At 46.2% G+C, this 22161-nt stretch overlaps 1 protein-coding gene across 3 annotated transcripts in view; it reads left to right on the top strand.

Annotated features, from left to right (window-relative positions):
• Positions 1-22161, top strand: part of LAYN (layilin) — an 88379-nt gene that overhangs the window by 36883 nt on the left and 29335 nt on the right. For 2 of the 3 annotated variants that reach the window (XM_085645808.1, XM_085645807.1), the window contains exons 2-3: positions 2524-2544; positions 8537-8834. In XM_085645808.1, coding sequence (XP_085501934.1) covers positions 2524-2544; positions 8537-8834 — 319 coding nt within the window. The remainder of the gene's footprint in view (positions 1-2523; positions 2545-8536; positions 8835-22161) is intronic. The other variant, XM_085645809.1, reaches the window with a different exon arrangement.

Raw genomic sequence — 22161 nt, 5'->3', positions numbered from 1 at the left:
TTTTAACTGTGCTTTGTAATTTTATTTTCAAAAATAATGTTCATGATGGATTGTACTCTATGCATTGTATATTTTAATCAATTTTATTGTAAATAACTATTTATGTCTTTTTATGGTACTTTACCGAAATAAAAGCTTTTTGACTTGACTTGTAAATATAACATCTACAACCAATAGAAACAAGAAAAAGTAAAGTGACAAGCACAAGGACCGATAAGAAGTAAAGGCAGGATGAAAGTCCCTTCCCTTTTAAGGTATATTTAATACCAACAGATTTAACAAGCACACCGCAATCACTGTGCAGGCAAAACCTAAAGAACCCTTTAAGTCTGCTCTTCAGCCATATCCCAACAGAAATTGCTCTGTTACTGTGATTTACGGACAAGGTGAGAGGTGCGAGGAACAAAGCAGCGCAAGGGTGGGTGCGTATTTGTGGGAAGGAAGGAGCACAATTGTGTGAGAGAACTTGAAAACATGTGCATTCTCATGGAGTGCTTAATAAATGAAGAAAAAAAGTTCCCTAAAAGTGGATTGTGGAGAGATGGAAGCGAGCTAGTCAGAGAGATGGTAAAGAGGCTGCACTCCAGGTGATGTACAAAACAAGATGGACAAGCTGGGACACATAAAGGCTTCAAATGAAAAGCAAGCAAAAAAGAGTGACAATAAAGTCAATCAATGGTAATGCATTTGGTGGGCTACAAGCCCCAGTAGCTCTTGATAAGCCCATATTTGACCTTTTGCTGCCAGATAGCTGAACTGTCTGGTAGCTTAACCTGAAAATGGAGAGAGTGGAAACAATGACGTCTGAGTTAAAGTTGATAATAAGGTTTTTATCTCGTGGCATTTTTTCTGCGATAGTGGGTCCTTGCATGTCCTCTTTGGCCTCAGCCTGAATATCAGGATCCACGTCAAAAGTGATTTTTTGCATACATTTTAACAAAATCAGATTTCCTTGTGTAAATGCATTGCATATATATGATAATGCCTGATCTAATTCAAAGTCATGTAAAGTGCAGAGTCCACCATTTTTTATTAAAATAATCACATCTCAAGTAATGACAAAACATGTTTACGCTATAGAACTCATAGTCCTTTTAAGTTTTTCAGTTCATTTGGCTACTTTTCAGATGCAGGTCATCAGAGTCCTTAACTGAAAGTGCTGTCCCATCCATGTTTCCTTACAATACCATCCATGGTATAGAGCTAAAATGCTTCAAAACGATGCTTCCATCCAAAACGTCCCTACCATATACAGAGGTCCCGTGTGCCTCTACATTAGTTTCTGCAAAGTGTCCCAAGCTCTAGTGTGTTTCTTTTATTTGTGTGTGCCCTATACTACACTAACTATGTTTCTTAGCTTCAAACTATGGATCCCCACAAAATATCCCTCCTTTGGTGTGGGGGGGGCGGGGGGGGTGTTGGCCTCATCATTCTCAGTACAGGTTTCCAGGTGTTACCATGAGTCTTTATTTGTGGCATGCGATGCACTAGTTTTGTAAAATGTATTTGTGATTGTAAGATGACTTTACGGATTGTTTTGTTTTAATCAGTTATGAATGCGCCCATAATCAGGGCATACTAGGGAAATCAAAAGCAGCCCTAGCAAACATATTGAAACCAGCCCTGCTTCCTTCATCTCCTCATGCAATCTCTCTCTTTCCATTCATTGTCTTTCTTTCCTCGCTCTCTTCTCCCTCTCTAATCTGTCTTTCGGTTCCTCACCCCCCCCACCCCCCAATTCTCTCTCGAAGCCTTCTGTGCCTGCTGCAATTAACCTTGGAAGCTGAAAAAGTGACAGAGGGACCAGCAGCCATCCAGGGGCTTCAAACACCACCCTACAATAGCTAGAGTCCATTGGAGCCATGTCCATGGAATAAATAGAAAGCCGGGCACTACATTTCAGTTGACTGTTCCTCATTGAATGGAGAATCCCAATAGAACATGGTCCTATCATCAAGGAGGACCCTGCGCCTCTCATTGACCCAACACTTGCATGAGTGTAAAACTATTCAGGATGGCAGGGTGAGCACCGCCTGCCTTACCTCTTGCTCTGCTTATACACTGACTAGGAAGTGGGGCGTTCAAGCTCGAAAGTAGCTTAGATAAGGACAGAATCAGCGGAGACACCTTGAAGATTGCCAGGAACTTCAAATGTATCCACCTCATCCATGGCAGTTAGAAAATGAGGGAAAAGCCCTGATATAATATGAAGGAAAAAAGACGGACCGGTATTAAAAAAAATCTACTGAAATTAACAAAAAATCAAAAGTTTTATTTGACCAAAGGAGCCCTCTTATACCGGACAAAATAGGCATCTTTTCCCCAATACCTACTCTTTAATGTGTGGCAAATAGTAGACTCCCTTAAGCAAGTCCGACTTCCTTTGAGAACACCGATACAGATGTGTAAGAAGCCGCACTTTGCAAGTAATAATGCCTATTGGTAGCGAAAGGGATAAAAGATTTTCTCCCAAAATAATTGTTTTTTCTCTTATTGTCTTCCCTGTTGCTTTCACTATATCAGCGGATGTGTTCCTTGGTGCAGGTAAGTGGCTTCTTCTCTCTGCAGTATACAAGACTGTGCTATAGAATTAAGGTCCTCATGTACTTAATACTGGGTTAAAAAAACTGGTCATAATTTGTGGGCAGTATAGAATTTTGTAGTCCAACCTATATACTAAAAGGTTGGTTTGTAAATTCAGATTTGGAGTGGGTTATAATCCAGCGTGCCCCATGAATATGAACAGGTAGTTTACAAATTGCCACTCACTTTGATAAGTGGCCACCACAAGGATGGTGATCTCCACCCCAGCAGACCACCATACCTGTGATCACCTTTAAATAGGGGGCACTTTTTTCAAATGCAGCCCATTTTCCTTGAAGGAAACTAAGCTTTAAAAATTATACTTCTTTTAAAAGGTGTTTAAGAGTTGGCAGTGGTCCCACGGACCACTGCCTACTCTCCACCAAACCTCTGTTTTCTTTCAGAAGGGGTTTAAGAACCCATTCTAAATTGCAAATCATTTACCACCCCAACTTGTAAGTCAGGAACTTTTCAATGTTTTATGACCAGTTGACAGTTGCAAAATATTGACAAATAACAATTCAGTATATAGAAAAGACGCCCTTTAACACAGCCCTTCCAAATACTGAATCAGTGTGCGTTTGCAAAAAATTGGATTGGTACATTACTAAAATCATTTTGTGTTGCAAACTCTGAATCAATGTCTTTGCCATCATAAAAATGCTTTCAATGTCTGGCCCGTTGTTAACATTATAAATTAGTATACCAATTTGTATTAGTGTTAATACATCCACAGAGTCAATATTGCTTGGCAGTTTGATTGGGCTGTTCCTACTGGAGCACAAACAAACTTGATTTGCACAGGCTTGATTCATTTCTGTAGAGGCACAGTGAACCAAAAGCGATGGATTTCAATGTGGCACAGCGAAATTACCAGTGGCTGAGATTAATTCAAGCATTCCACCAATCACCTTTGTGTTTTTCTCAGTGAGACGTCCTAAATATGATGGGTATGCCCAGACGGGCAACCCATACTATCTGCACAGTAGGACTCTAGCTGTGCCTCACTGATGAAGTCCAACAAGGCTCAAATTGATCTGGGATGTGGCCTGGTCATTTACAGGGCCAGACTGGCCGTAGCGGGCACCGGCCAATCCCCCGGTGCGCCACACGGGTGGGGGCCGGTTTAGGGCCCCTGGGAGCCGTTTTTGTTACAGGGGTGTTTTTTGCAGCATAGCTGCAAAATCAGCCCTGTAACAAAATCGGCTGAAAACCGTCCCTGGCAAAGAGCTCGGCGGCACCCCCAACACCGGGGGGAGAGGGGGGGGGGGGCTAGCCGAGCACTTTGCCAGGGCTGGTTTTGGTTCCCAGTCCGGCCCTGGTCATTTAGGCAGGAATGTTCCTATTGCAGCAAGACCAACTCTGAATTGCATAAGGTGGCCATTTTATGTAAGAATGAAGTATGCAAAAACGACAGTGAACAGTAATATGACCCAGGGTAATTACCACTGGCTGAGACTAGGTCAAGTATTTCACCCATCACTTTTGTTTTTCTCATCTGGTTAGCATGTTAAGTGCAAGTGACTTTCTGTAAAAATGAAACCCTTTCTTCAGTGCACCCCCAAACTGCATCAAGTCTAAATACATGTATACTATTCTAGTGTATATTATTTACACTGTGAAACTTCTACTACCTGTATTTGTTACTGCTGTCCTTCACTGCCATATAATTTGTATTTGTATTTGTATGTGAATTTATATAGCGCGTATATACCAGCAGGTCTCTTAGCGCTGACAGAAGGAGATTTACGTTCGACCCAGTATGGACAGTCCTGGTGACGGAGGAATTAGAATGTGTCTCTGAACAACAGAGTTTTCAGCAACTTCCGAAAGTGGAGCAAACCTGGTTCCTTTCGTAAGGCATCCGGCAATTGGTTCCCAGTAGCCATGGGCATAATTCACCCATGGCTACTGGGATAAAAATGTACAATCCTGCTTCGGGTGCCATGGTCGTGGGGGAAGAGAGAGAGACAGAGAGAGAGCGAATGTGTGTGCATAACACTTATTTTCTTGCCACAGAGTTATGCAAAGCATAGCACAACAACGTACAGACTGACTGCGCAGCATAGACCCTGTGCACAGAGAAGTACTTGTAATCCTCTTATTTAAGCAACATTACCTAACCATGGGGTGATACCGTGCTTAAGTACATCTGACTCAAGGGGTGGGGAGTGGTCATTCACTGGTGGGGTTTGTCTGTTCTCTTTCTGGGTATTCTCAAACTCCTCTCAGATCTCTTCCCACTCTAGAAATGTTCAAGAATTATTCCTGCCACACGCAGTTATAAACTTCATTCCGTGGTGGGAAATGAAGGCCCCCAAATTAGGGAGCATGTAGGAGAAGGACTTACTACAGAGGGGAAAAAAACGATCTGAGTAAAACAATGACAAAAAACATGTGCTTCTGCACAAAGGTGTTGCCATTTTAGCATACAAAATTATCTAACACCTACAATTGTTATGTTTTGCTAAAATCTTATAGAGCGCCTGGTTACGCCATTCAGAGTGTCCCCGCTCTGAGGGCTCATACACCACGAAGGCCTGAACTAAAACGAGAGATGTAACCTACGAGGCATGAAAAGCCACGTCTTTAGCTTCTTCTGGAAGGCTGGTTCTGAGCATTCCAATCTCAGGTCAAGAGGGAGAGTATTCCATAGTTTAGGGGCCAGTACACTGAAAGAACGACCTCCCATTCATGCTTTTTCCCCTCTCAGAACTATCGTGAGCACCGCTCCAGAAGATCAAAGACTTCTGGAAGGGTGATCGGCCTTAGCCAGAGAGTGCAGATAGCAGGGTTTATCATTCAAAAGTTTGTGGAAGAAGCAGAAAGCTTTAAAAGGCACTCTCTTCCTCATCGAAAGCCAGTAAAGCTTGACAAGTGCTTGACGCATGGAGGAGTGTTTGGGGTTATTTAGTAGCAGGCGTGCAGCAGAATTCTGCACCCTTTGAAGCTCCCTTAATCTTCCTGTGGTAGTACCTAAGTACAGTACATTGCAGTAGTCCAGTCATGATGTGATCAAGGCCTGGACCACTGTTTTCCTGGCGGCTTCGGGGAGAAGACCTAGAATCTTCTGCAGTATTTTCAGGATGCCAAAACAGGTACTGGCAAGGCTAGTTATCTGATTGTCAAAGATAAGATTGCTGTCAAACCAGATGCCGAGATTCTTAACTTTCTGTTTTGGAATCAGGACAGGTCATAGCACATCTGGCCACCATGCTGTGGACCAGATAGATGCTTGTTTCCCCAGAACCAGAACCTCGGTTTGCTCAGTGTTTAGTTTGAGACAGCTCTGACCCATCCATATAGCCAATCCGACCGGGCAGGATCTAAAACAAGCAGCTGAAAAACACTCATCCTGAGTCAGAGTAATAATAAGCTGTGTGTCATCGGCGTATGACACGATTTTAAAGCCATAACGCTCAATCACATCATCTAGGGGAGCATATAAAGACTAAACAACATTGGGCTCATTGCTGAGCCCTGTGATACAGTCTGCAGCAGTGGAAAAACCTTGGATGAGAAGGCTGTTGCCCTACCTGGAAGGTACGGTTCTGAAGGAAGGAAGCAAGCCATCTCAAAGCAGTATCATCGATACCGTACATCCACAGCCGTATAAGCAAAAGGCCATGGGATATGGTATCAAATGCTGCTCTTAGGTCCAGCATAATCAAAGCTGTGGTGTTGCCCTCATCACCAATGAGTCTAAGAGGCTCCGAAGCTAACAACAATGCGGATTCCATGCTGTGTTGGGGACAGAAACCAGATTGAGTCTCATACAAAAGATCTTTAGACTTCCCCTCCCCGAAATTGCCCTCTTGGGTTATACAGTCCAGATTCCCAAGAAAGATAGGAAGTTGGCCTCCCTTGGGCTACTGATGGCAAAGAGGGAAGTGGCCATTCACTGGGGCAGAAAGACGGCCCCCAAACCACAGGATTGGCTGACTACCCTGACATACTGCAACACCAATGCGGAGATATATGCCAGTCTCCTGCCATCGACATTTTTTCCGCTACTTTAGAAAAGAGCGGAAGCAAGTTTTCAGGCTTAGCTGGATCAAATGTAGGTTGTTTTAGAAGAGGGACGAGAATGGAAGGTGGAAGGACAGTATGAAGGTGGAAATAAAGATGCACAGGCAATACCAGGAATTCAGAAACCTTTTTCTGAAGTTTGTGTCGAAGAATATAAGTGGAGTAGCTTTTCAGAACTAGTTCTGGAAAATATTGCCAATCACCAAAAGTCGTGAATCTGCACACATGCATGAATGTGATTCCAGGGATGCGGATTTACAGGTTATTTTATAGAATCTGGCCCACTGCATCTGCGGCAGAACTGCTGCTATGTGCTATTATCTTTTGATCTCCATTAGAAGATGATACTTTTTAAACCACAGTGTCTGTTTCTGATTTATTAGTGTACTAAGGGACCAATATACATAACACAAAATCTAAGGATTAGCAACCACAAAAGGGTTTTTCTTAACGTACAAAAGCCCTTGTCTGAGTTGGCAAAAAGTGACTTAACACCACCTCGTAAACAAGGCGAAGAAGTTAACGCCACCAGACCATCACTAAAAGTAAGGTTTTGGTGGTATTAAGTCCCTGTAAATATGCCCCAATGTTTCCCATTTCATAAAACAAATGCAGAGACAGAGGTGTGCATTGGCCGCCATTCACAAGCCTTCTAATGTGTAATCTGCCCAATTAGTAATTAATAGGCAGGTCATTTTGCAGCCACCTGTAAATAAATAATTTGCGATTCGACCTATTAATTCATAAGTCGTACCTCAAATTACATTACCTTACCATTCACAAACTGCTCGATGTGCACATTGCACATCTCTGGTTAGCAAATGATTATGATAACGGGCCTAGAGACCATGTACTAGGTTTTCATTAGAAAAAACCATGCATCTTGGCATTTGCCACCATGCCTTAATTCAAGATAACTAATTATACTAAAACAATAGAGCACAAGAGATTGTAAAAGGAAAGTCTAAGATTGGAACATGAGGTAAAGGTGAGGAGGGGAGTTTGGTCACCCTATTTATTTACTTCGCCATCTTGTAGAGTGTTTATGTCCCCTTTGGTCCCAACAGACTGCTGAAAGTCCAGGAGAGAGCCTTTTCTTGTTTGTTCTCATGGACCTTACAGTCCAATTGATGAGGTGAAACCTTGCCCAAGGTTCTACAGTCACAACTTCTACCCTAAGCAAAGATCAGACATGGGCGGCTTTGAGAGGCTCCATTTCAATTGTTTTCTGAACTTCACGTTGTTTGCTTTGGCTTCCAGGTGTGAGTTCAAGAAGTTAAACAGCTGGGCCCTGCACCCCCAAGCATCTGCCTCTATGTTTCAGCCATTGAAGGATCAGTGGGTGATGAGGTGGCATTAATTTAAATGAGATTCCAGGTTGGAGCATTGGGGAGGAGGGGCTAACAAGTGTAAGTATTTTGGGCCTTTTCCCAATAGGCTTAGTGGACAGTACAGAGGATCTTAAAAATGGTCTTTGTATCCATTGAGGGACAGTGTTGTACTTTTGACATCGCTGTAATTTTTATGTGATTGGCTTTATGTGGGTTCAGGCACATTTTGGCTAAATGACGTTGCACCTTCTAAAGCAAGAGCAACCCCAGAAGGCTTACAGCCTTGTTGGCCTCAGCTGTGTAGTGCATCTTAAGTCCTTGGGCACAAGGAGCCACGCTTGGCTATAACTGTCCCTTTTAGGGCGTTTCACTGAAAAAAAAACTGATTGGCTGAATATTTGAATTAATCAATGCTACTAGCTCAAAGCAGTTGACATGAAGCATTTTAAAGCTCCTTCTTGAGTCCTTTCTAACCCTGAATCAATTATATCTTCTGGTAAGGACTTTTGATTGGTAGACTATGACAGGGAATCATCTGTAATGTAACCATCAACGATCACACTTGCCACAGCTTGCCGTCTCCTTTCTTTCAGGACAGACAGTGTGCAGACTTGGGACTCAGCGGCCATGCTACAAAATTGTCTACTTTCACGACGCTTCCCGGAGAGTGAACTTCGAGGAAGCCCAGCAGACCTGCAGGCGGGATGGTGGACATTTAGTCAGTATTGAATCGGAAGCAGAGCAAAAACTGATCGAAAAACTTATCTCTGGGCTCTCCGCGTCTGATGGAGACTTCTGGCTGGGTCTTCGCAGGCGGGAGGAAGAGCCTGAGAACTCAACAGAATGCCAGAGTCTATATTCATGGACGGATGGCAAAAAAGCAACGTTTTGGTACGTAGAGTAATGTCCAAGAGGTGGGGGATTGAAAATTAGGTATCGCCATTGCTTTATTTATGCCAGTCATTGCCTGTGGTGGCCACCAGCAATCGTTTTTGGAGTCCAGGATTTACATTTCAAAATAGAGAGGCTGAACACTGAGAAAATAGGAGGAAATATATAGTGAAGCGATATCAAAGGAAGAAAACACAGAATAAAATGAACTTGCAATAGTGAGTTAAGTTGACAGTGGAGTAGGAGTGGAAAACACAAGCAGGAGGTGGAATCAAGAATAGGCAGCCTTTGTAGTCAGAAACACACATATTCGCTAGCGAGCTCACAAGAAAAACATTGTGCCCTTGTACCTATTTATCAATTTTTACAAATTATTATTGCTTGTTGGATCAAAAATGTAGCACATCAGTGTGCATATCTGTTTGCATGTGTGCGAATGTATATGATGTGATGTTGTGTATGTGCGTGCAACAATGTGTGCGGGGATATTATCATATGGGAAATCATTTTTTCTTCTGCCCATTATAAGTGAAGTTATTTTTAATCAATTTCATCCGCATATAAATTAGAAGAAAGAAAAGTATCTGTAAGGTAGTCAATGAATGTGATGTCTCAGTCCTGTGAACAATTGCCACAATAAGGGCCTGATTTAGAAGTTGGCGGAACAGTAATGGAATTGACTTTTTTGGTGGTTTTTCTGCCTACCTACCTGGTGGTTCGCCCGCTCGATTGCGATGCTGGATTTCAATGTAATAGAAGACCACCGAGGTCCTGCCGACTCTGCCAGGACTTCATTTCCTGCCCTGAGAGTGGGATGGGCTACAGTCGGAGGGAATCCAGCCAGGATTCCTGCCGTCGGTATTTGGATGTGGGCAATTTCTGTGGTAATTCCAATGGGAATCCCATCCACTTCGAGTTGGGAAGAAAAGGGGTGAAAACTCACTTTTTTCAGGGTACAGGATGCGGTTTTGTCCTCTTCTCCTTTGTCCAGGTCCCCCCATCCTGCTGCACCTTGACCGCGACAGACCGGCACCCCGTTTTGTCCGTGGTAAATGCAGGTATATATTGCATGGTGTATGTATGTTGGTGGGCGGGGGCACCTACTCCTCTATGGCGGAGGAGCATTGCCCCATTACTGAATTGCAAATGTCAGAAGAAAAATAAAATGACAATAAAACTATTTTATTGTAATTTTATTTTTCCTTCCAGTCCGCCGAGACAAGGGCGGGGTACGAGGCCAGGCTGCAGCTTCAACAGCATGTGGGGGGAGTGCTGGTAAAGTGTGCATGTCAGTTTGGCCAGCCATCCACGGTCAGCAAAACCGACATGCGCACTTGGATATCTCTAGGCTGTTCCATGGAGATATCCTGGTGCTCAGATGCACAGTTCTCCCAGACCCTGCTGGAGCCCAAAACCGGCCTGCTCCGCCCAATAGCAGCACTTCTCTCATGCTGTGAGAAGCACTGGTATTGGGTGGGGTCTGGTAGCCAGTGCCCATGGGAATTGTAGTGCCGGGATGGAGGCGGAGGAGCAGCGCGGTGCGGGAGCAGAAGATCGTGGCAGCTGCCAGGAAAGGTAAGTTTATATATATATATTTTTTTTCCCACACTTCAGATTATTGGTGTAGCCGCCCCGTTGGTGGGGTGTGAGGCAGAATGTACGCGTAATGCACACTACACATACCCTACAAACGCATATGTACACAGACACAACATATATATGTTTTAGGTAAAAAATAAAATGTTACCTACCTGTCTCCCCACCACCAGTCGCATCCGTAAGTACTCTGCCACCAGGACACTTCCAACCAATCGGGAACATCCAAAACAGTTTGGCGGTACCCTAATTTGAAGTTAGCAACGGCGGTATCTTCGACAATTTAGGAGACCGCCGCCGCGGTCTTGCCTGTATCGCGTAAACATTAAAATACGTTGCACGGAAGACCTTCGGCTCGGTGGAGTACTCAGTTCCGCTTCCGCGGCGGGCCGACTGTCGGACCACCAAGATCTAAATCAGACCCTAAATCAGAAATAAGTTGATCACATTTTGTTTATTATTTTCATTAAAATTTGCACTTTTATTTTGTGTGTAAATATGAACGAAGCTGTTAACATGTACATAATCAATAATACATAAATGTTTAAAGACAAATAGCACAATAGTTGCTATTAGTTGTATCCAATACATAATATGGTTTAGCTCTCGAAGTGATCTTCCCATTTTGAATAAACCACGTGCCTAAAATCCACAATATAAGTTGTCTGTGATCCAGAATTGGCGGTCATGGGTCTGTGGATTCCTTGATCTTTAGCAGTTGGGTCTTCCGTAGCTCACAATATAGATGTATTTTGCTCTTCTGAACCAATCTGTGTCCTCATTCCAGTGTTTCGAGTTTGCCTAAATCAGGTTGCAGGAGGCCCGCCCCATATTGGAATGATAACCAATGACTATGTACATTCGTTCCATTTAAATGTAATATTATACACATTTATCTCATTTTAATGTCCTTAACATCTGGTGTGGATCTGGCCTTCGTAGACCTAGGTTTTACTGCCCTAACATACTGTGTCTATAATATTTAGTAGAAGAATTCTGCCATACTACCCGGAACAGATGGGCAGGATAGGGAGTAGGCAGGAGGGTGAAGGCTCTTAAAGCAAGAAGCACGCTGATTATGAAATGTGGTTGGGTGAAATGTGCACCCTTCCTTCTGCTTGCGGTTTTATTATTTTTTAAATAATCCGGACACAGGTGTCAGCACAGGTCAGGGAGGTCTGGATCCATGATGTATTACCAGGGTAGTCACATCAGATACATTTGCATACAAAAATTAAAATGGGATTTATTTGCATAGTGAGGGATTAACCTGTAACCTGATATGGATCCGGCTATGCACAAATTATGTTTGATACCTGTGCAACCAATGATGAAGTCTACAGTTCGGTGTGTACATGTTCGTGCAGAATGCATGTTTTTTGCAGCACCAAACATGCGGCAAATGGTTTTCGCTAACTATATATGTTAAAAGTGTAAAATGTTATTTCCGTTTGTATGGCGCACTCCCTTCTTTGTTGTTGGCCATCACTACTTCTCCGATGACAACAAATGATATTTTAGAGGGGTGTGCAGAGGTTCCGAAGAATAGCAAACCTCCATCTTCGGGTACATGCGTTTACAGGATTTATTATTGAAGAGATTATTTGAGGTGCTACGCTCCACTTTTAAACCACGTAAATGTATAGCTCTTATGCATTTCTATTTAACTTTCCATTTCACAGAATGAAAGAGACTGTGGATACCAAGGTGGGATTTAATACCATTCGAAAACATTATAAAATAAAAAATATGTTATTGCATTACCAGAATAGAACGATAGGTAGCAGTTACCCCCGTGAGCTTTACCTTCCCATATTTAAAATCAAATTCACAATTAAGGCACCAGGGATTTCCTTGGCATCCGTCAATTATAATATGCTATATCTGCATGAATTGCACAATGCACACTGCACAGTGTGTCCTGGAACGTCAGATCCGTACCATGTTTCCAGGATGACCACTCACTATTGCACGGAACTGGTATTTGTATCCTCCTGCACCTAGAAAAAGTGTTGTTTGGAGGGGGAATAGTGAGTGTGTAGTCTTGTGTTGGAACAGGTGTAGCCTGCTGTTGTAGTAGACATAGTCATGCAGAGGTGTTATCCACCGTAGGAGGTCTGGCAAACAGGATGAGATTTAGGGCCACATATACAAGCCCCTTTTGCCACTGGATCGTCACGTGTTTTTGATGCTTCGGTGGCGTAGCGCCATTTTCCATATTTACAAGGTGGTGCTAAGCCACTTTGCCAGGCTTAACGCAACCTTCTAAATAGGCCCCTTTCTGCCGCAGGCCTCTGAGGCAAAGGGGCGTGCAATGGGTGTTCTTGTGGGCATTCCACTGCAACACCCATTACTTTCTGATTCTGCTCCAGATTTACAAGGCTGAGGCAGTGACAAAAACGAATGCCATGGAATACCAGGCGTTAGAATGGCGATATGAGGAGAAATTCCCATTTTTTGTCCTTTTCATGTGTGCTGCATTATTCTGCATCACTCATAGAAAGAGCAAATCGCCATTATTGATTGTGTGCAGGAAGGTGCCCCCTCCTATACATAAACCATTGTCCCTGCAGTGCAGGCACCCTTGCACATGGCACCAGGGTGCATGACACTGGCACTAGGCAGCTTTTTTTGCACCAGCACGAGGGAAACACAGGGGTGCGCCATGTTCTTGTGAAATTGCCCCTTAGTTTTCTGAAGGCTGTTATACGCAACGAGGCGTGTCCTACTAGAAGTGTATTCTAGTTGTGGCCCAGGGGAGTGCAGATGTGGTATAGTGGAGAGATGCAGCCTGGGGTAGCACTAGTCTAGACATTCACTGGGCAGGTGAAGAAGTTGGGGACTAGGGTTTAACTGAATGGAAATCTGAGACCTTTGTCCCAGTTCCAATTTCTTCAATGCCCTAAGAGACAATAGGACGTGGGCCTGTGGAATCTCTGTGTGATGCTGAGCTTTAAGGACACAGATCTGGAAACTGTGACCACTGCAAGAGGAGTCCCTGTCCTAACCATCTTCATCCTTCTCCACAGCGGAGCAAAGCTAGTATTGATGGAAAAGCACAACTTAGCACACCATGAAGCCGCTTCAAAGCTCTCACCATGGAGCACTAATCCAAAGTAATTAACATATTTTTCTTAATTGAAAAACCATGCATTCCTGCATAGGATAACAAACTGCTGTTCAATTACTGCATAAAAACAATTAATGAGCAGAACCTGTGAGGAAGATGGTAGATCTGTGCGCTGAGATAAAATAACCCTATACAGTGTCTGTGAGTATGTTAAAATTTCACTCACTTGCTAAACCTCAAATATAATTTTCGCTGACGTATCTGCATGGACTTGTATGAAAATAAATTCTCACCTGTAAGCTGAACATAGTGATCAGTTAAATTCTCTGGTCACCTACCTCTTTCACGTGTAGGGCCCCACAGTATTTGCAATGCTCAAAAAGAGCACGTGTCGAAGGCACTATGGATGCTTGTGTCCAAACATTGGCGTGAATGTCACAATTTTCATTATCTGCGTTCCGCCTTGATTTCCTCGCACTCGCATTGATTTTTGCTGATTCTTCACATTTTGCCTCCAAATTAACCAGAGCTGCTGAGCTTTTGGGTCTCTCTGCAGTCTGCGTTCTCAGCTGCTGAGTCAGCATATCAAGTTTTTTTCCCCCTGCATAGATCAAAACTGTAATAGACAATTGGTTTTGACCAGAGAGAGGATGTCTCTTGAAATTAAATCTCCCTCAACATTTGGAAGGAAAAAAGAATGCAAGCACAGCGTTGATGCCTGCCAATTCTTCCGAGGTGGAAAGCAATTGCCTCCTATTCACATTCAAAGTGGAAGCCAGTTTGAAAATGTATATTGACACAGTGGTAGCAATTTCCTTTGCTTAACAAATCTGAACCTATCAGAGGTGGACTTAATTAACCACAGCATACCTTGGTTTAGGTGTGACATATATGCCCCTCTCAGCCTATTCTTTTTGCCACCTCCGATTCACCGTAAATGCGAAAATCTGCTCCACGCTGACTTATGTCAGATCTGTTCAGATCTATGCCTTATTGGGGATTCACGTGGATTTGCAGAATCACAGTAACTATGCTCTGGAAATGTATGCAAATCCTGGATTTTAGGAGAAATAATGACCCACCATGCTTACTCAAGTGGATTTTCCATATTAAACGGGTGTTGTTACATACACAAGAATGTGAAAAAAATACCTTTTTTCTTTTTATTTGCACCAGTAGGAAAATATGTTTTTCCATTGAGAAACTTCCACCCCAGGCTCGCAAAAAACACAAGGATGGCTCCAAACCTTTTCCATATCCAACAAGCATTGGCATAGCCAATAGGTCTCGCATTTGGGACCTTATAAGTGTTTAGCCATGCAACAGTTGCATAACTAAATACTTATAAGGTCCCAAAAGCGAGACCTATTGGCTATGCAAAGTGGCCGTGCGGCCGCGAAAGTGAAAGTGATCGCGATCACGATCAAACATCAAAGCGGCGAAAGTGAAATTAATCGCGGTAAAGTGCGGCGCGCGCACCCGCGCACATGCACTGTAGCTCTAGGCTGGCCTGGTAGCACTTTTTGGAGCCCTCTCAATAAGTCTCGCCAGACCAGCGCATGCGCTGGGTCAGGCGAGACCTAAAAAGACCTAAAAAGGACTTTCTTCTGTTCTTTGCAGGATTAACTTGCCATGGCAATGTTTCCCACCTGGGGGTTGCAACCCATAAGTGGGTTGACAGCACACTTCTGGTGGGTCATGAAAGAGTAATACATAAAGAAACCTTTACATTTTGTATTTATCTAATCACATTTGCTCTGCTTCAAAGACAGAGGCCAAATGTCAGGCTTTCTCTTCTGACAAATTGCTACTTATTGTTTTAACACAGGGATTGGTGTTTACTTTTCTTTCTCTGGCTGCAAAGTGAGAGAGGTTTTTAAGTGAACTATGTGACAATCTTGCTGGGGTACAGAAAGTGTGAAAGGAAAGACTGTAGGATGTTATTTTTTGTAGCAAACACCTGTAAATTAATTGTACGCATATTTTGGAATATATATCAGTGTGAGAAGTTGGCCTGGTATATGATGTTCACTAGTTAAAGTGACCACCTTGTACCATGCCAAGCAACCCTTATGGTGTGGTTGTAAGTCAACCTTTTCGGACTAGCTGCCCTAGTGGTAGCGTAGGCTAAGCAGTCTTTGAGGCTAAACTCGTTAAAGCGTGTTAAGCACGCTGTTTTACCATATGTAACCCCCCTTTATACCAATGAAAGGACACCACACAGATATATATTCAAAATATATATGTATTTATTACTCAAAGTATCCCCTAGACTCTTTATGAGCACAGGAGCACAAATCGTTAAACAAGAAAGTATTACAATATACAGAAGTTGCACTTTATATGGATGGGCCCTGGTGGCCACTCAAACCATATACTAAAATAGTGGTATAAGTACCATGAACAGGAAAGGGAAAAGGCCTAGGGCCTCTAGAATCGCTGGGCCTACAAGGAGCTAACTTCAGTTAGTGACCAGGAGGTCCACGGGTTGCGTGTGCAGTGAGGAAAGTTACACACGGGCTCCCATAGGTTTTCAATGGGTGCGTAAAAGTTCAAAAGTTACTGCTAAAAGGGTCTTCTGGTTGAACTACGAAATCAAGACTTCAGATCTAAACATTAGAGATGTCACTCTACACTTGTGCACCGGAGTGCCAGCTTTACCTCACCCACAGGAAGCGGGTGCATAGGTCTCGAAGTGCGTCGGGTTTCGTCTATCTGTTCAATGGAGCCTGGTGACAAAGATGCTGCAGGCGGCCGGTCCAGAAGAGATGCGGTGGATCCAAGGGTGGATCGGAGTTGTAGAAGACCTGTAAGCAGAGGGGACAGTGTTCACAGTCACTAGCCAGTGACCAGCGTGGCACCAGGTAGGTACCAGGCGATGTCGGGTGCAAACAGGTGAAGAGGTGTAGCTTGTCTCTGCAGCCACGTGGTCCCTGAAGGTTGACGACGTCCAGCAGTCGGTTCACGAGCTGTCCCACGCAGGCTCTCGCTGTCGGCGGTGTCGGCGATTTGAAAGAAGCAAACAAGCCTTGGCAAAAGCAGGAGTTGCAGGAATTGAAGAAAGCTTGTAACTCTGACCAGCAAGGTCAGAGGGGCTGCTCCTTTGGAGGGAAGCAGGGGCCAGTCTGGAGCAACCAGACCAGCATCATAGTTTTCAAAGTTGGTTGCCAAGATGGCCACTAGCTAACGGGCCAGGGTCCGGTTAGGCGCGTCGAGTTGCAAAGTGCAGAGGGGCCCCACGCAGATCGTGGAGATGCTGGAAGGCTCACCTTTGTTGCAGATGCTGCTCGGATGTTGGGCTTCTCAGGACCCAAAGCGCAACTTGGAGGGAGCCTCTGTTGTCGCGCTTGCAGCTTGTCGAGTGTCTCCCAAGATGGCTGGCTCCACGTGTCTCGGCGCCTCCACGGGTTCCTTCTTTGCAGGGACTGTGGATCGGGCTGTGAGAGGTCTGGAGGTCCAGTTCTTGTTGGTCTCTGGGCTCGGGCTCCGGCAGGAGGCGGCGGCAAAGCAGATGTCGAGTTGCTGGATGGTGCTTGCGTTAGCAAGATGGTCACTCCCTGACCATAGGGGAGATTTCCTTCAGTCTTCTGTGCAGCAGAACGTCGAAGTTCCCGTCTTCTTCTTCATTTCAAGTTGATTCCAGGATGTCTGAAGTCTTAGGACACAGCTCCTACCTTTAAGCGGATTCTAGGGGCTGGACTACCTGCTAGGTCCCTCCCTAAGGGTGTGTAACGCCCTGAACGTCTCAGGATCGTTTAACAGACACGATAATGAGAACGCAACCACTTGTGAAGGTTTAGTTATTTTAATGAAGGCAAAAATAATACAAGGAATAAACAAAGGTTATAGTCACTGGAATCCTCCAGGCTAAGTACGTTACCAGCCCACAGCACGGATGGTCCTAACCGTCCTCTGCATATACGCCGATCCCGGGGGCAGAAATGAAATGGCCGACAATGCCAATCGGTAGGCTGTGAGGGGCACGAAGAGTGTTGGGGAGAATCGAGGATTCAGTGAAACACCCAGCCGGGGTCTCTACCTGAAGGGAGCAGCCGCTCAACCTCTTCCTCAGACTGCACCGGGACGCGGAGTCACCTCCTGGTGATGCGTCACCGATACCCCAATCACAAGCAAAGAAGACTGAACCGAGAGCAGCCGCTCGATCGATCCTGTGGACTTCCGAGTCTGTAACGCGGCAAACACCTCCTGGTGTGCGTTACAGCTGGCAGTCCCTGTATCTCTGGTCGGGCTGGGAGTTACGACTCCAACCAGCAAAAGCGCCACTGCGCTTTGACTCAGCCGAGTCAAAAAGCGAAGCTCAATGGTTATCCGGTAGAGCTTCCGGGTCCTTCACAGGTGACGATGGGGCAAGACACGGCCCAGGGAGTAACGACTCGACCTACCTCCGTTCTTGCCTTACAGGAGCACCACTCCGGAACACTGCTCTTCACTAAGCAGGTACGTCGGTTGTAAACACAATATCCGACAGCGTTGTACCTCCCGGTTCCTCCCTTTATAGGGCGTTGTTTTCCTTGAGTTATGTAACAGCTCTCCTGTTTACATAAGGGCGTGTTTTCCTTGAGTTATGTAACAGCTCTCCTGTTTACATAAGGGCGTGTTTTCCTTGAGTTATGTAACAGCTCTCCTGTTTACATAAGGGCGTGTTTTCCTTGAGTTATGTAACAGCTCTCCTGTTTTACATAAGGGCGTGTTTTCCTTGAGTTATGTAACAGCTCTCCTGTTTACATAACCTCTCAACCGCTAAGCATCCTTGGAGATGTAGTCCGTTTTCGCTGGTTACCGTTTTCCTCCCCTCGCATGACAGGAATTCTTGACAGTACATCCTCCCTCTCAGCGGCTCCCCACGGGTCCAGCGCTGGCAGGAAAACGCCGATGGAACAAGGAGACCAAGCGCGGAGCATGAACCCCTTCAGCCGGTTCCCATGACTGCTCCTCCGGGCCATAGCCTTTCCACGCAACCAGGTACCACAGCTTCCCCCTGCGCCATTGGGACGCCCGTATGCCCGACACTTCATACTCCACCTCCGACTCCACGCATACCGGCCTAGGTGTCCCAGACGGCTTGGAGGGTGCTGGTTTGAGCAATGATACATGAAAGACAGGGTGTATCCGCAATGACTGGGGCAAGCACACCTTCACGTTCACGGGACCCATACACTTGGTAATTCGATAGGGGCCCATGTAGTTGGGATGGAACACACTGTTCTTTCGAAACCTCATGTTTCTTGTGGATATCCAGACGTAGTCTCCAGTGCGGTACAGTGGCCCGGGCCTTCTCTTCCTGTCTGCCGCAGCCTTGTATCTTCTCTTGGCCTCTATTAGGACAGCCCTTGAGCGCATCAACGTGTCTTTTATGTGTGCCACCCTGTCCGCTGTGGCGGGAATCCTGTCCTCTCTGAACGGATGTAGAAATGGCAAGAACCTGGGATGTTGGCCATAGTTGCTATAGAACGGAGATGACTGTGTGGAGCTGTGAGTGGCGTTGTTATAGGCGATCTCTGCAACCCATAGCAAGTCGACCCATTCTTCCCTGCCCTGGTCCACAAAACATCGCAGATACTGTTTGAGCGTTTGGTTCAGGCGCTCGGTTTGGCCGTCCGTTTGAGGGTGGTAGCTGGTGGACAGGGCGGTCTTAACATGCAGCGCAGTGCACCAAGTCTTCCAGAATTGCGCAGTAAACTGCGACCCCCGGTCCGACACGATCACCCCAGGTAATCCATGCAGTCGTACCACATTCTTTAGGAGTAGTGACGCCAATTCCCCGGCCGTAGGGACTCTCTTGCAGGGGATGAAGTGCCCCATTTTCGTCAAGTAATCCACCACCACCAGTATTGCCGTCATCCCCTGGTCTACCGGTAGGCCCACCACGAAGTCCAGTGATATGCTATCCCATGGTCTATCCGGGGTCGGAAGTGGATGTAAGAGCCCTTGGGTTCGGCCATGGTCGGCCTTCATGGTAGCACACGTAGGACACTCCTGTCCCCACCTCCTGACATCCACTCTCATGGTTGGCCACCAGAAATGCCGTCCCATGCTAGCCACCGTTTTTTCAAAGCCCAAATGACCTGCGCATGGAGAGTCATGGCACCAGATGAATGCTTGTTTCCTTAGCCTAGGCGTGGGTATCAATAGGCACCTGCCCTTCAGGGGTATCCCGTCCTTCAGCTGCCATTCTCTGTGACTGAGGAGCCACCTCCGCCATGCGAATGACCTGATCCCTCTCTTTATTCCCCTCAGGAAAGTATCCGGTTGGATAACCCCCAATACCATCCTCGGGGAAATGATGGAATGCTCGGTCGCAGGCAATGGTTCCTTAACTGCAGATTGACGGGACAGGGCGTCCGCCTTCCGGTTTTCCGTCCCCGGCCGATATGTGATGCGGAAGTTGAACCCCGCAAAGAAGATCATCCACCGCAGCTGTCTGGGAGAAAGGTGTCTTGTGGCCGTCATGAACTGTAGGTTCCGATGGTCCGTGTACACCGATACCACATGTCTTGCCCCCATCAACCAATGCCTCCATTCGGTGAAGGCGTCCTTGATTGCGAGAAGCTCCTTCTCCGCAATATGGTAGTTGCGTTCGGCGTCGTTGAGTTTGCAGGACATGTACGCAACGGGATGAAGCACCCCTGTGTCGTGGTTGCGTTGGAACAAGATAGCCCCCAGCGCCACATCCGATGCGTCCGCTTCCACCACGTAGGGGAGATCCGGATCGGGGTGAGCCAACACCGGTGCCTTACCAAAGGCGCTTTTCAGGGCCTCAAAGGCTTTGTTCGCTTCAGGGGACCAGACAAACTCCTTGGACTTCCTCAGTAGCTGTGTGATTGGGGCCACCAATCCTGAAAATCCATCTATAAACCGCCTGTAAAAGTTGGCGAAGCCAATGAAACTTTGGACGTCCTTCACGCTTTGGGGCACCGGCCATTCTTTCACCGCCTTGATCTTTCGTTCTGCCATCTCCTGTCCCTCTGGACTCAGCATCACTCCGAGGAATTCCACGGATGTGACGTGGAAGTCACACTTGCTGAGTTTACAAAACAGCATGTTTTCCCTCAGCTTTTGGAGCACAGCTTTGACGTGGTGTACGTGCTCCTCCACACTGGAAGAATAGATGAGGATGTCGTCGATATATACGACCACGTAGATATCCAACTCCTCTCTGAATACCTCATTCAAAAAGTACTGAAAGGCTGCCGGGGCGTTGCACAGACCGAACGGCATGACGAGGTACTCAAAAAGGCCGAACCTGGTCTTAAAGGCGGTCTTCCACTTGTCTCCGTCCCTCATGCGCACCAGATGGTATGCCCCTTTCAAATCCAACTTGGTGTAGATACGAGCTTTCTTGACCTGTTCCAGGAGTACACTGATGAGAGGCAAGGGGTACCGATTCTTTACGGTTATCGCATTCAATGCCCTAAAGTCCACACAGGCTCTCAGCTCCCCATTAGCCTTCGGGATGAAGAAGAGTGGCGAGGCGGCCGGAGACTTGGACGGGCGGATGAATCCTAGCTTGAGGAGTTTATCCAGGTACCCCCGGAGATGCACGTTTTCAGGCTCCGTCAGGGCATACAGCCTGCCGCTGGGAACGCTGGCCCCTGGCACCAGGTCGATCTGGCAGTCAAACTGTCTATGTGGTGGTAGCACTTCCGCCTTCACCTCATCAAATACATCCTCAAAACTGTGATAAGCCTGGGGGAGAGCCACATCTTTTTCTGCCGCTGTAGCCACCGTCTGACTCCCGCTCTCATCTGCGTCAAGGGATTCCGTTCCTATTCCACAATGCAGGATGCAATACGGTGACGTCAGTTCGATGCGATGTGTTGGCCAATCCACAGAGGGGTTGTGTTTCTGTAGCCACGGCAATCCCAATATGACGCCATATTGGGGCGCTCGGATGATGTTAAAATCGATTTGTTCCAAATGGTTCCTCCCACATCTCATCGGAAGGACCCCCGTGTGCTGCCCGATGGGCCCCGTCACCAATCGCCTTCCGTCTACAGCATAGACGTCTTCGGGTACAGCTTTGGGAAGAAGCACTAGCCCTAGCCTGCATGCCTCGTTGTGGTCCATAAACATGCCAGTGGCCCCTGAATCCACCATGGCCACAACGGGTATCCACTGGTCATGCACTCCCACGTGCACCGTGAGAAACAGGTGTCGTTGTCCCTTAGTGACCGAGTTGGAAAGTGAAGGGATGGATGAGTGACTCCGAGATGCCCCTTCTTTGGTCTGGGAGTCCTCTAGTTTTCCGCCGGTACGTCCACCACGGCTGTTACCGACCGGTTGGCCCGATAACGTGACGTCTTCGGTTTGGCAGGGCATTCACGTACGTAGTGGCCTTTTTTGCCACAATATAGGCACAATCCTTGTTTACGGCGTGACTCTTTCTCCGTGGCTGTGAGGCTCGCTCGTATTGCGCCGATGTCCATGGGTTCTCCCTTGGATGCGGTGGAAGTTTCAGGACTTCCCACTGTCACATAGGATGGAAGGGATTTTCCTTTTCTCCCATGATCCCCCTTTCTTTCACTTAGCCTATGTTCCAGCCGTAATACCAGGTTGATAAGGCCCTCACATGTCTTGGGTTGTGGGTCAATATGAGCCACGGCGTCCTTGAGCTCATCGCACAGCCCGTGATGGAAGAGC

This window comes from Triturus cristatus, chromosome 3_1 (assembly GCF_964204655.1).
Source record: "Triturus cristatus chromosome 3_1, aTriCri1.1, whole genome shotgun sequence".
NCBI lineage: Eukaryota > Metazoa > Chordata > Amphibia > Caudata > Salamandridae > Triturus > Triturus cristatus.
This window is presented reverse-complemented; position numbering and strand designations above follow the sequence as displayed.